The sequence below is a fragment of the Somniosus microcephalus genome, chromosome 34 (genome assembly GCF_052327205.1).
Source record: "Somniosus microcephalus isolate GS21.2 chromosome 34, FLI_Smic_1.0, whole genome shotgun sequence".
Classification (NCBI taxonomy): domain Eukaryota; kingdom Metazoa; phylum Chordata; class Chondrichthyes; order Squaliformes; family Somniosidae; genus Somniosus; species Somniosus microcephalus.
Genome location: NC_141020.1, coordinates 3,570,671 through 3,586,065, shown reverse-complemented (window position 1 = coordinate 3,586,065; position 15,395 = coordinate 3,570,671). Strand labels below are relative to the sequence as shown.

General features: G+C 50.0%; 1 protein-coding gene across 3 annotated transcripts in view; it reads right to left on the bottom strand.

Moving 5' to 3' along the window:
• Positions 1-15,395, bottom strand: part of LOC147096649 (BRD4-interacting chromatin-remodeling complex-associated protein-like) — a 126,069-nt gene that overhangs the window by 39,054 nt on the left and 71,620 nt on the right. For all 3 annotated transcript variants that reach the window (XM_085973199.1, XM_085973200.1, XM_085973201.1), the window contains exon 3: positions 1,480-1,525. In XM_085973199.1, coding sequence (XP_085829325.1) covers positions 1,480-1,525 — 46 coding nt within the window. The remainder of the gene's footprint in view (positions 1-1,479; positions 1,526-15,395) is intronic.

The window sequence follows — 15,395 nt, the reverse complement described above, 5'->3', positions numbered from 1 at the left end:
GTGTCGAGGGAGCTTTACTCTGTATCTAACCCGTGCTGTACCTGCCCTGGGAGTGTTTGATGGGACAGTGTAGAGGGAGTTTTACTCTGTATCTAACCCATGCTGCACCTGCCCTGGGAGTGTTTGATGGGGACAGTGTAGAGGGAGCTTTACTCTGTATCTAACCCGTGCTGTACCTGCCCTGGGAGTGTTTGATGGGACAGTGTAGAGGGAGCTTTACTCTGTATCTAACCCGTGCTGTACCTGCCCTGGGAGTGTTTGATGGGACAGTGTCGAGGGAGCTTTACTCTGTATCTAACCCATGCTGTACCTGCCCTGGGAGTGTTTGATGGTGTGATTGAGTGCCCAAACCTCCCAGCACGAACACAACATCTTAAATGAACAAAAAGAATGACAGGTTGAATTATATTGATATAAGTGTGGTGAATCACACCATTACACATTCATAAACCTGTTCATCTTGTGGTTTACAAATTCTTCCCAATCGAGCACATTAACAGAAGGACGAATACCGAGAATGAACGTGAAGCTTGAACTTATAGCAACAGGGGACTAAAATCACGCCCCCTATTTAATTTTGATGTGTGCAATTAGTGAAGTCAATCCTTCAGTCAGTCTCACCCACCCCTCGCGGCGCTCAAATTTCCTGAAAGTGAGGCCGGACTGCACCGTTACTAGAGGATTATCTCCTGACTGTCCACTGCACGCAGCAATTAATCATCAGCTACCCGTTATTCACAGCGATCGCGCACTGACTGTGTTATTTTTATGTAATGTAAGCCTGACCCATTTCCTCGAATCAAGTCAGATCAAAAGTTTACAACTAACTGTTGGTTACTGTGATGTTGGAGAGCAAGGGGTCTCCAGCTGGCTGGGTCTCCCCCCCTGTTTTTTCTGAATGAGGGTAGAGGAAAGGACGTTAATTCTGGTTTAGTGATGGGAGAATTTGGCCGAGGTTTCCACTTCCGGCTGTTGTATTGAGACGCCTGCTGGAAATTCACCTGTGGGGACAGCGGATGGGAAGAGAGCTCTGCTGCGACACCCTCCGCGGTCGGATAGGCCTGCTCACGGGCCCGAGTCAGAGCTCTCACATAACGAATTGGGCGAGGTGCTGTCCGGTGGGAGGGCTTGAAAACGGCATGCTGTTCAGGGAGCAAACGCCTGGGGGAGGCGGAAAGCTTTACTTCTTCATCTCCAGTAGGAGTTGGGTTATTAACACCCACCCCCACCTCCCCGCCCCCACCTCGGTTCTGTCATCAGACAACTTAAAAGCAAAAGTAATGGCACAGAAATTCTGTCGTGCTGGCGGAATGCAAGCCTGTCTGAAAGGCCCCACCCCCCCCCCAACATCTTTACGCCCTTGTGGCCAGAGACAGACCAACAAGGCAACCCAAAAAAAAAAGGTGGTTGGAAACGCAGGTGAACGGTCGCCAGTTCTTGCGATTCACTTCAGGTGATTTTTTTCGATGAGGTACATACCAAATGACATCTAGCAGACAACGTCCATCTTCATCATCCATGTCAACTGCAAGGGCAGAAAAACTCCATTACACAAATGTCAGTGAAGTACAGTTAAACAAGAAAGACTTGCATTTCTATAGCGCCTTTCCCCACCGCGGGACGTCCTGAAGCGCTTCACAGCCAATGAAGTACTTTTTGAAGTGTGGTCACTGTTGTAATGTGGGAAACGCGGCAGCCAATTTGCACACAGCAAGCTCCCACAAACAGCAATATGGTAAATGACCAGATAAACTGTTTTTAATGATGTTGATTGAGGAATAAATATTGGCCCCAGGCCACCGGGGAGAACATCCCTCCACCACCCACCCCCCCCCACTCTTCCTTAAAATAGTGATCTTCTATGTCCATCTGAGAGAGCAGACGGGGCCTCGGTTTAATGTCTCATCCGAAAGACGGCACCTCCGACAGTGCGGCGCTCCCTCAGTGCTGCACTGAGAGTGTCAGCCTAGATTTTTGTGCTCAAGTCTCTGGAGTGGGACTTGAACCCACGACCTTCTGACTCAGAGGCAAGCGTGTGACCCACTGAGTCACGGCTATGTTCTGACAGTTCTGCCAAATTGCTGCCAACACTGGCCGACTCAACCAGTGAAAAGTCCCGACATTAATGGCCGTGAAGAATCCATTTATTTATTTTTTAAACGGTCCTTTTTTTATACGCAGTGGCCTCCAAAATACCAAGACCCCAACCTCACAACAACATTTACTCCTGCCCCCAGAGGGAGATCTAGTCCATTTTCCAGAGGGAGTCGGGCTCCGGCAATTAGGAATGACCGGGCCATTAACCTACTGTGCGGACTGAGGTACGCTGTTCCAAGCTCCTCAGATAACCATCCTCACCACAACCCACCGGTCATGAATCTGATCATTCATGAAGAAATGACTCATGAAATAACACTGGGCGGCCAGCTGGTGGCGCCGTCCAAGGAGTATAAATACTCGGGCGTGGGCCCAGCTTGCCCAGGACGTTTTTGTAACCAGGAACTAGTGATGTAACTAGAATCTCATGGTTGTGAAACAGTTGATTAAAGCCTTGTTTTATACTCAACCAAGTGCTTAGTGAGTTTTCTTGCGTCACCACCCAACTCTCGGAGTGCAATCAGTGAAGTCTTGCAATGAAATGCAGGATATAAACCAGACAGCCGTGAGAGAGAATAGGACTTTCAAACAGAGTCAACCCAGAACGTGGCTTTACCACAACACAGTAACGTAGCAAGGCACATTTAACCCGAAGGAGATTTAATTATCCCATTCTTTTTTAAACAGCGATATTTTTAAGCATTGCTCTGATTTAAGCACAGATATAAAGCAGCAACAACAATAAGTTACATTTATATAGCGCCTTTAACGTAGAAAAACGTCCCAAAGCGCTTCACAGGAGCGATTATCAAACACATTTTCAAACCGAGCCACATAAGGAGATGTTAGGTCAGGTGACCAAAAGCTGGGTCAGAGAGGCAGGTTTTAAGGAATGTTTTAAAGGCGGAGAGGTTTAGGGAGGGAATTCGAGAGCTTAGGGCCCGGGCAGCTGAAGGCACGGCCACCAATGGTGGAGTGAAGGAGATCAGGGATGCGCAAGAGGCCAGAATTGGAGGAGCTCAGATATCTCGGGGGGTTGTGGGGCAGGAGGGGGTTCCAGAGATAGGGAGGGGCGAGGCCATGGAGTGATTTGAAAACAAAAGATGAGAATTTTAACTTTGAGGCGTTGTGGGACTGGGAGCCAGTGTAGGTCAGCGAGCACAGGGCGGGTGATCATGCGTGAATGGGACTTGGTGTGAGTTAGGACACGGGGCAGTGAGCACAGGGGGTGATGGGTGAACGGGACTGGGTGAGAGTTAGGACACGGGGCAGTGAGCACAGGGGGTGATGGGTGAACGGGACTGGGTGTGAGTTAGGACACAGGGCAGTGAGCACAGGGGGTGATGGGTGAACGGGACTGGGTGCGAGTTAGGACACGGGGCAGTGAGCACAGGGGGTGATGGGTGAACGGGACTGGGTGTGAGTTAGGATACGGGGCAGTGAGCACGGGGTGATGGGTGAACGGGACTGGGTGAGAGTTAGGACATGGGGCAGTGAGCACGGGGTGATGGGTGAACGGGACTGGGTGCGAGTTAGGACACGGGGCAGCGAGCACGAGGTGATGGGTGAACGGGACTGGGTGCGAGTTAGGACACGGGGCAGTGAGCGCAGGGGGTGATGGGTGAACGGGACTGGGTGCGAGTTAGGACTGGGGGCAGTGAGCGCAGGGGGTGACGGTGTGAACGGGACTGGGTGCGAGTTAGGACTGGGGGCAGTGAGCGCAGGGGGTGACGGGTGAACGGGACTGGGTGTGAGTTAGGATACGGGGCAGTGAGCACGGGGTGATGGGTGAACGGGACTGGGTGCGAGTTAGGACACGGGGCAGTGAGCACAGGGGGCGATGGGTGAACGGGACTGGGTGCGAGTTAGGACACGGGGGCAGCGAGCACAGGGGGTGATGGGTGGACGGGAGTCAGGCCGAGTTAGGACACGGGGCAGCGAGCACAGGGGGTGATGAGTGAACGGGACTGGGTGTGAGTTAGGACACGGGGCAGTGAGCACAGGGGGTGTTGGGTGAACGGGACTGGGTGTGAGTTAGGGCACGGGGCAGTGAGCACAGGGGGTGATGGGCGAACGGGACTGGGTGAACGGGACTGGGTGTGAGTTAGGACACGGGGCAGTGAGCACAGGGGGCGATGGGTGAACGGGACTGGGTGTGAGTTAGGACACGGGGCAGTGAGCACAGGGGGCGATGGGTGAACGGGACTGGGTGTGAGTTAGGACACGGGGCAGTGAGCACAGGGGGCGATGGGTGAACGGGACTGGGTGTGAGTTAGGACACGGGGCAGTGAGCACAGGGGGCGATGGGTGAACGGGACTGGGTGTGAGTTAGGACACGGGGCAGTGAGCACAGGGGGCGATGGGTGAACGGGACTGGGTGTGAGTTAGGACACGGGGCAGTTAGCACAGGGGGCGATGGGTGAACGGGACTGGGTGTGAGTTAGGACACGGGGCAGTGAGCACAGGGGGCGATGGGTGAACGGGACTGGGTGTGAGTTAGGACACGGGGCAGTGAGCACAGGGGGCGATGGGTGAACGGGACTGGGTGTGAGTTAGGACACGGGGCAGTGAGCACAGGGGGCGATGGGTGAACGGGACTGGGTGTGAGTTTGGACACGGGGCAGTGAGCACAGGGGGCGATGGGTGAACGGGACTGGGTGTGAGTTAGGACACGGGGCAGTGAGCACAGGGGGCGATGGGTGAACGGGACTGGGTGTGAGTTAGGACACGGGGTAGTGAGCACAGGGGGTGATGGGTGAACGGGACTGGGTGTGAGTTAGGACACGGGGCAGTGAGCACAGGGGGTGATGGGTGAACGGGACTGGGTGTGAGTTAGGACACGGGGCAGCAGACTTTTGGATGAGCTGAAGTTTACAGAGGGTGGAAGCTGGGAGGCCGGCCGGGCGAGCGTTGGAATAGTCGAAGTCTGGAGGTGACAAAGACACGGCAGAAGAACCAAAGGCGACATGAGGAAAAGCTTTTTTACGCAGCGAGTGGTTAGGATCTGGAATTCACTGCCTGAAAGGGTGGTGGAGGCAGACTCAATCACGGCTTTCAAAAGGGACTTGGATAAGTACCTGAAGGAAAAATATTTGCAGGGCTCCAGGGAAAGGGCGGGGGAGTGGGATTAGCTGAAGTGCTCTTGCAGAGAGCCGGCACGGGCTCGACGGGCCGAACGGCCTCCTTCTGTGCTGTAACCACTTTATGATTCTATGACAAAATTAACAGTCACTTGGACAAGTGTGGATTAATTAAGGAAAGCCAGCACGGATTTGTTAAAGGCAAATCATGTTTAACTAACTTGATTGAGTTCTTTGATGAGATAACAGTGAGGGTTGATGAGGGTCATACAACTAATAGTGTAAATGGATTTTAAAAAAAGGAGTTTGATAAAGTGCCACATAATAGGCTTGCCAGCAAAGTTGAAGCCCATGGAATAAAAGGGAAAGTGGCAGCATGGATACGGGATTGGCTAAATGATGGGAAACGGAGAGTAGTGGTGAGCGGTTGTTTTTCGGACTGGAGGAAGGTATACAGTGGTGTTCCCCGGGGTCGGTTCTAGGACCACTGCTTTTCTTGATATATTTTAATGACTTGGGCGTGGGTGTACAAATCAAAATTTCAAAATTTTCAGATGACACAATACTTGGAAGTATAGTGAACAGTGAGGGGGATAGTGATAGACATCAGGAAGACAGACAGGCTGGTGAAATGGGCAGATGAAATTTAACTCAGAAAAGTATGAAGTGATACATTTTGGTAGAAAGAATGAGAATATAGGACATATAAACTAAATGGTTCAATGCTGAAGGGGGTGAATGAAGAGAGAGACCTGGGGGTATATGTGCACAAATCAGTGAAGGTGGCAGGGCAGGTTGAGAAAGCAGTTAAAAAAGCATACGGGATCCTGGGCTTCATGAATAGAGGCATAGAGTACATAGATACATAGAGATAGGAACAGGAGTAGGCCATTCGGCCCTTCGAGCCTGCTCCGCCATTCAATGAGATCATGGCTGATCTTCGTCTGAGATCATAGCTGATCTTACCAGTTCAGTACCCCGTCCCCGCCTTTTCTCCGTAACCCTTAATCCCCTTAGCCTTCAGAAATATATCCAATTCTCTCTTGAAAATATTTATTGAATTAGCCTTCACAGCCCTCTGTGGCAGGGAATTCCACAGGCTCACCACTCTTTGAGTGAAGAAATTCTTCCTCATCTCTGTTTTAAATGATTTGCCCGCTATTTTTAGACTGTGGCCCCTGGTTCTGTGCTCCCCGGCCATTGGAAACATTCTCTCTGAATTCAGCCTGTCCAGGCCTGCCATAATTTTATATGTTTCGATGAGATCCCCTCTCAATCTTCTAAACTCCAGTGAGTACAAGCCCAAACTATTTAATCTCTCTTCGTAGGTCATTCCCGCCATTCCAGGTATCAGCCTGGTGAATCGCCGTTGCACTCTTTCCATGGCAAGAACATCCTTCCGCAGATGGGGCGACCAAAACTGTACACAATACTCCAGATGCGGTCTCACCAGCACCTTGTACAGCTGTAGTAAGGTATCCCTATTCCTATACTCGAACCCCCTTGATATGAAGGCCAACATACCATTTGCCTTCTTAATCGCCTGTTGCACCTGCATGCTCTCCTTCAGTGACTGGTGCACAAGAACACCCAGGTCCCTCTGCACTTCCCCATCTCCCAATCTATTGCCATTTAGATAATAATCTACCCTCCTGTTTTTACCCCCAAAGTGGATAACCTCGCATTTATCCACATTATAGTGCATCTGCCACGTATCCGCCCATTCCCCCAACCTGTCCAAATCACACTGTAGCCTCCTGACATCCTCATCAGAGCCCACCCCTCCTCCTAGTTTAGTGTCGTCAGCGAATTTGGAAATATTGCATCCAATTCCCTGATCCAGATCATTTATATATATTGTGAACAGCTGGGGTCCCAGGACAGATCCTTGCGGCACCCCGCTGGTCACTGCCTGCCACTCCGAAAACGAGCCGTTTATTCCAACTCTCTGTTTTCTATCCGCCAGCCAGTTCTCTATCCACGTTAATACTTTGCCCCCAATCCCATGAGCCTTAATTTTGCATGATAATCTTTTGTGTGGAACCTTATCGAAGGCTTTCTGGAAGTCAAGGTACACCACATCCACTGGCTCTCCCCCATCTATTCTACCAGTTACCTCCTCAAAAAATTCCAGCAGATTAGTCAAACACGATTTACCCTTTGTAAATCCATGTTGACTCTGTCCGATCCTTTCCCCATTTGTCAAGTGCTCCGCTATTTTATCCTTAATAATGGACTCTAGCATTTTGCCCACAACCGATGTAAGGCTTACTGGTCTATAATTCCCTGCTTTCTCTCTACCCCCCTTTTTAAATATTGGGGTAACATTAGCTACCCTCCAATCCACGGGTACTGTTCCCGAGTCAATGGAGTTCCGGAAGATGATCCTTAGAGCATCTGCTATCTCCAGGGCAACCTCCTTAAGTACCCTAGGATGTAGTTTATCAGGCCCTGGGGATTTGTCGGCCTTCAGTCCCCTCAACTTACCCAACACCATATCCCTAGAGATACTAATTTCTGTCAGCTTCTCCCTCTCATTAGTCCCTATGTTTGCCGATATTCCTGGGAGGTTATTTGTGTCCTCCTTTGTGAATACAGAACCAAAGTATGAGTTTAATTGGTCTGCCATTTCCTTATTCTCCATTATATATTCTCCCGAATCAGACTGCAAGGGACCGACTTGGGATTTTACCAGTCTTTTTCTCCTGATATACCGATAAAAGCTTTTGCAGTCTGTCTTTATGTTTGCTGCAAGTATACTTTCGTATTCTATTTTCCCCTTCCTGATTAATCCCTTTGTCCTCTTTTGCTGTATCCTGTACTGCCCCCAATCTTCCGGTCTGGTGCTTTTTTTTGCCAGTTGATATGCCCTTTTTTTGATTTTATGCTGTCCCTAATTTCCCTCGTTATCCACGGTTGAGTCACCTTTTTAGGTTTATTTTTATGCCAAACCGGTATAAACATGTTCTGGAATTCTTCCATTCTATCTTTGAATGCTTGCCATTGTCTCTCCACTGTCAATCCCCCCAGAAACACCACCCAATCAATCTTACCCAATTCCCGTCTCATACCCTCGTAATTCCCTTTATTTAAGTTCTGGACCTTAGTCTCTGATTCAATTTCCTCACTCTCCATCTCGACTGAGAGCTCGATCATATTATGATCGCTCTGACCCAAGGGGCCTCGTACAAGAAGATTGCTGATAAGTCCCTTCTCATTGCACAATACCCAGTCTAAAATGGCCTGATCTCGAGTCGGCTCCTCGACATATTGGTCCAGATAACCGTCCCGAAAACATTCCAGGAATTCCTCCTCCTCAGAATTTTTACTAATTTGGGTAGTCCAATCAATATGTAAATTAAAGTCACCCATGATGACAGCTGTGCTCTTATCGCACGCTTCTCTAATTTCCCTTTTTATGCCTTCCCTCACCTCCATATTACTATTTGGAGGCCTATATATCACACCCACTAACGTTTTCCTCCCCTTGCTATTTCTCATTTCTACCCATACAGATTCCGTTTCATCCGAGTTAATATCCTTCCTTTCCATTGCATTAATCCCCTCCTTTACCAGCAATGCTACCCCACCTCCCCTACCTTTTTGCCGATCCTTCCTAAATATTGTATATCCCTGGATGTTAAGTTCCCAGCCTTGCCCACCCTGCAGCCACGTTTCTGTAATCCCAATCAAATCATACTTGTTTACCTCTATTTCCACAACTAATTCATCCACCTTGTTCCTAATGCTTCTAGCATTAAGATACAAAGCCTTCAGGCTTGCTTTTTTCACACTCTCATTATGAATTAGTTTGGCCCTTTGTGTTTCTCTCCTTTGCTTATTGCTTCTCACCTTTCTACCATCTATTTCTGACTTCATATGACTTCCCTCTTTTCCACTACCTAGGTTCCCATCCCCCTGCCAAATTAGTTTAAATCCTCCCGAACCGCCCTAGAAAATATTACCCCGAGGACATCGGCTCCCTCACAGTTCAGGTGTAGACCGTCCCGTCCCCTTGGTACAGGTCACTCCTCCCCAAGAACTGGTTCCAATGCCTCAGGAATTTAAATCCCTCTCCCTTGCACCACTGCTCAAGCCACGTATTTAGCTTATCTATCTTACTCTCTCTAAACTTATTAGCTCGTGGCACTGGTAGCAATCCAGAGATTACTACCTTTGAGGTCCTACTTTTCAATTTAGCTCCTAACTCCCTAAATTCAGCTTGTAGGACCTCCTCCCTCTTTTTACCTACATCGTTGGTACCTACATGTACCACGACAACTGGCTGATCCCCCTCCCCCTTCAGAATGCTCTGCACCCGCTCCGAGACATCCTTGACCCTTGCACCAGGGAGGCAAAGTGTGGTAATTATGATGAACCTTTATAAAACACTAGTTCGGTCCCAGCTGGTGTATTGTGTCTAATTCTGGGCACCGCACTTTAGGAAGGATGTGAAGGCCTTAGCGAGGGTGTAGAAAAGATTTAGGACAATGATTCCAGGGATGAGGGACTTCAGTTACGTGGAGAGACTGGAGAAGCTGGGGTTGTTCTCCTTGGAGCAGAGAAGGTTGAGAGGAGATTTGATAGAGGTGTTCAAAATCATGAGGGGTCTAGACAGAGTAGAGAGAGAGAAACTGTTCCCATTGACAGAAGGGTCGAGAACCAGGGGACACAGATTTAAGGTGATTGGCAGAAGAACCAAAGGGGACAGAAGAAGAAACTTTTTTACCTAGTGAGTGGTTAGGATCTGGAATGCACTGCCTGACAGGGTGGTGGAGGCAGATTCAATCACAGCTTTCAAAAGGGAGTTGGATAAGTACCTGAAGGAAAGAAATTTGCTGGGGAAAGGGCGGGGGAGCGGGACTAGCTGAAGTGCTGTTGCAGGGAGCCGGCACAGGCTCGACGGGCCGAATGGCCTTCTTCCGTGCTGTAACCATTCTATGAGGGTTTCAGCAGCAGCTGGGCTGAGGCAGGGGTGGAGTCGGTCGATGTTACGGAACAACGCAAACATCACACTCACTGAAACCTCACCGAGACAACCTCAAGGGATTTTCTGGCCGGATGTGCCTTTTAAATCAGCACAGAAAGCTCCCACACCCGACTTACTGCGACTCCTCCAGGGCTGTGGCTGCCAGTTAAAGGGGATATTGGGACAGGTGACCAATAACTTGGTCAAAGAGGTAGGTTTCAAGGAGCGAGAGGTGGAGGGGTTTAGGGAGGGAATTCCAGAGCTTCGGGCCCAGGCAGCAGAAGGCACGGCCGCCAATGTTGGAGCGATTAAAATCGAGGATACTCAAGAGGGCAGAATTGGAGGAGCGCAGAGATCTCAGAGGGTTGTGGGGCAGGAGGAGGTTACAGAGATAGGGAGGGGCGAGGGCCATGGAGGGATTTGAACACAAGGATAAGAATTTTAAAATCGAGGCGCTGCTTAACCAGGAGCCAATGTAGGTCAGCGATGGTAGGTCAGGGGTGATGGGTAAACGGGACTTGGCGTGAGTTAGGACACGGGGCTTGGCGCGAGTTAGGACACGGGGCAGCTGAGTTTTGGATGATCTCAAGTTTATGAAGCACGACGTGAACACTGCAACCTTCAGTAAGGATGCACAAAGCCAAGTCAACTGTAATATTCAAATCTTCTCAGCAAATTGGTGGTAATTCGTTAGTGTGTCAGCTGTGGCTCAGTGGGCAGCACACTCGCCTCCGAGTCAGAAGGTCGTGGATTCAAGTCCCACTCCAGGGACTTGAGCACATAAAGCTAGGCCGACACTCCCAGTGCAGTGCTGAGGGAGTGCTGCACTGTCGGAGGTGCCGTCTTTCGGACGAGACGTTAAACCGAGGCCCCGTCTGCTCTCTCAGGCGGACATAAAAGATCCCGTGGTACTATTTCGAAGAAGAGCAGGGGAGTTCGCCCCAGTGTCCTGGGGCCAATATTTATCCCTCAACCAACATCACTAAAACAAATGATCTGGTCATTATCACATTACCGTTTGTGGGAGCTTGCTGTGCGCAACTTGGCTGCCGTGTTTCCCCCATTACAACAGCGACTACACTACAAAAATACTTCATTGACTGTAAAGCACTTTGAGACGTCCGGTGGTCGTGAAAGGCGCTAAAGAAATGCAAGTCTTTTTTTAGTGTCAGTAAGTCAGTACGCTCGTCAAACAACATCCACTGCTGCCATCAGGATTTCAGTGCAACGGTTGGGGGGCAGGAATACTCATCGCGCGTCCACCTGAACTGTGAAACAGCCCCCGGCAGTAGTTATAGGACTGACTCTCCTTCCAAACCTGGGTTGTGTCTGGAGAGAGCTTGCCGAGCTATGTAACTCCCCGGGGAAGTCCTGGTGGAGCCAGGTCCCTCGCCGGCGGTGTTGCCAGTGGGATCAATTTATTTAATGGGATGAATTACCACAACCTTAAAAATGTGCTTTACCTGTGAAGTCCTCACCCCCCCCGTGGTGTATTCGTGACATTAGGGACACCCCTCAGAAAGCTGAGGAACGAGAGTGGGTACAGGCGGCATTGTAAGCGGATTGCTAATGCGTCAGATACAGCATCACACGACTTCTTGCCCTTCTCGAGTTACCCAGGGAAGGTGGTGGTTGGCTTTCTGCTTGAATATCAATTGTTTTACAACCGAGGGGCTCGACAGGCCACCGAGAATCAGCCATGCATAGAATCAGAGAATAGTACAGCACAGAAGGAGGCCATTCGGCCCATCGCGTCTGCGCCGGCTCTCTCGAAGAGCAATCCAGTTTGTCCCAGTCTCCCGCTCTTTCCCTATATCCCTGCAATTTTTTCTCCTTCAACTATTTATCCAATTCCCTTTTGAAGGCGACTATTGAATCTGCCTCCACCGCCCTATCAGGCAGCGCAGTCCAGATCCTAACCACTCGCTGCGTAAAAATGTTTTTCCTCATGTCGCCTCTGGTTCTTTTGCCAATCACCTTAAATCTGGGCCCTCTGGTTATTGACCCTTCAGCCACTGGAAACAGTTTCTCTTTATTTACTCTATCTAAACCCTTCGTGATTTTGAACGCCTCTATCAAATCTCCTCTTAGCCTTCTCTGCTCCAAGGAGAACAACCCCAGCTTCTCCAGTCTCTCCACATAACTGTATTCCCTCATCCCTGGAACCATTCTAGTAAATCTCCTCTTGCACCCTCTCCAAAGCCTTGACATCCTTCCTAAAGTGCGGTGCCCAGAATTGGACACATTACTCGAGCTGGGGTCATGTAGTTGGTTATTATGACAATCTGGTATCTTCCATGGTCATGTTACAGATTTACCGAACTCAATTTCACAATTGGCCATGGTAGGAGTTGAACTCACGAGCCCTGGATTACTAATCCAGTGCCACATCACTAAACCACCAAATTAAGAGTAGATGCAGGGTTCACGCCAGATCCTAGTGGGCACAGAAACGGCCTCAAACGCAACACCAGTTTGTCAATCCTACTCCCGACGCCACAGGGTGTGGGGGAATTGTAAAGTGTCGCAATACGGAGAGCTTCGGACTTGAGGCGTGCTACAGGAGCGGAGCGGAGCAGAGCAGAGGGAGCTTTGCTCTGTAACTGCAGCCGGTCCTGGAGCTGGGAGCGCTCGATGCCGACACTGGGTGCCTGAAAGGGAGAGAGTGTTCCATTCCTCAGTGTCAGCATTCCTCATCGCAGCCTTCAACATGTCATCGATGACGACGAACACCTCGCTAAGGCCATCCCCACACCTCCACTACTCGCTTTCAAACAGCCGCCTAACCTCAAACAGACCATCGTTCGCAGCAAATTACCCAGCTTTCAGGAGAACAGCGAACACGACACCACACAACCCTGCCACAGCAACCTCTGCAAGACATGCCAGATCATCAACACAGATACCATCATCACACGTGAGGACATCACCCACCAGGTACATACTCATGTGACTCGGCCAACATTGTCTACCTCATACGTTGCCTACCTCATACGTTGCAGGAAAGGATGCCCCGGAGCATGGTACATCGGCGAGACCATGCAGACACTGCGACAACGGATGAACGGACACCGCGCAACAATCACCAGGCAGGAGTGTTCCCTCCCAGTCGGGGAACACTTCAGCAGTCAAGGACATTCAGCCTCCGATCTTCGGGTAAGCATTCTCCAAGGCGGCCTTCGAGACACATGACAACGCAAAATCGTCGAGCAGAAACTGATAGCCAAGTTCCGCACCCATGAGGACGGCCTCAACCGAGATCTTGGGTTCATGTCACGCTACATGTAACCCCACCTGACGCAGGGTCATCCAGACTCGAGTCGACATTGGCTTGTTCTCTCTACACAGATGCGGCTGGACCTGCTGTGATTTCCAGCCAAAAAAAATGTTTTTTGTCTGTTTCTTTGTTTTTCATACAGACCCCAGCATCTGCAATATTTGACCCCTTGTGACCCCACCTCATTGTTCTTTGATGTAATGTTTCCCTGACTGACCTGTTTGGACACCATTCACACCTTTGACTGCTGTGATTATCTCTCTGCCGAGGTGTGATAAACGGCAGTTGGAAAGGTTACCTGTAAACATCTGACATGATTCTCTGACTATATAAGCTGTGTCTTTATGCATTTCTCCACTTCACCTGAAGAAGGAGCAGCGCTCCGAAAGCTTGTGATTTCAAATAAAGCTGTTGGACTATAACCTGGTGTTGTGTGACTTCTTACATTTGTCCACCCCAGTCCAACTCCGGCATCTCCACACCATTCCTCATCTCATGAGCACAACAGAAAATTTAAAATCAATGGATCGTATGCAAGAGAGAAGTTCGACAAGTACAATGTTTGCACAATTGGGGCCGAGAGAAGGGAAGGGGGGGGGGGGGGGGGGAAGGCAAAGGGAGTGGACATCCTACTGTAAAGGTTGTCCATTGGATCTTTTTATGCTCGATTTCATCCGGTTGGTTTGGGAGTTCCACCTTTTCACTGGCGGGTGCCTGTTACTGGCAGTGGGGGGGGGGGAAACTGGAGTCAGAGCATGGAGACATTTCCCTCAGTTCAGTCTGGTTTACGCTCTTCTCCAGCTGTAGGGCATCGAGTGCGAGTGGTCTACCCCTTCAGCGACACTGACACAGCCCAGTGATCGCAAGGAGGAGCAATTTAAAAAAAAGTCTAACCTTTGTCCTGTCGAGCAGTGTTATGAAAGGAAGGGGCTGCTGTACTTGCAGCATCGGTTAGTGCACAGCGCCAGTCACTGATCGGTCAGTTTTAGCATCCGTCTCCCAGGAGGAAATCGCAATCTCAGATTGATCCAGATTAGAAAGACAGGACTACAAGCAGTGTCATTTTGTGGCTAAAGTGCTGCATCCAGCAGGCTTGACCCGTGCGTTAAAGGACGCAGCCAGACTGGGCGGGAAAGCCCTCCCATAGTCGAACAGCCCCCCTCCCCCAGCTGGGTTCACACATGGAGAATGGCCACTCGCTGGAGAAACTAGACACCTAAAGACTATCCCCCGCCCGGTTCGGGAGAGGAAATTGGAAAACATAGAAAAATAGGAGCAGGAGTCGGCCATTCGGCCCTTCGAGCCTGCTCCGCCATTCAATATGATCATGGCTGATCCTCTATTTCAATACCATATTCCCGCTCTCTCCCCATACCCCTTGATGCCTTTTGTGTCTAGAAATCTATCTGTCTCCTTCTTAAATATATTCAGTGACTTGGCCTCCACAGCCTTCTGTGGTAGAGAATTCCACAGGTTCACCACCCTCTGAGTGAAGACATTTCTCCTCAATCTCAGTCCTAAATGTCCTACCCTGTGTGGTAAACCACTGTTGTTGTTGTTTTGTTGTTGTTGTTACACACTGTTGTACCTATGCATGCCTCAACATGTCTCGGCTGGCTCCACCCACACAGGCCCAGGTATAAAGGTGATTGACCTGCAGCCCCCTGCCTTCTTGGAACCCAGTCAACCACGAGAGGCATGCTCTGTTCTTTGCTAATAAAAGCCTTTAGTTACTCTCTTAACTCTCAGTCTTTTATGAGTAATTGATAGCGCATCAATTTTATTAGCAAAAACAAAATGTCGACATTTGCTGAACAGCAGACTGCTGCACCAAACGCTGAGCAACAGGAGCTGCTGCGAGCCCTCAGACCAACATGCCTGGACCTAGACCCCCAAGAGGCGGGTTCGGCTACCAAATTCGCGCATTGGCTGCGTTGCTTCGAGGCCTACCTGCAAGCCTCAACTGTGACCC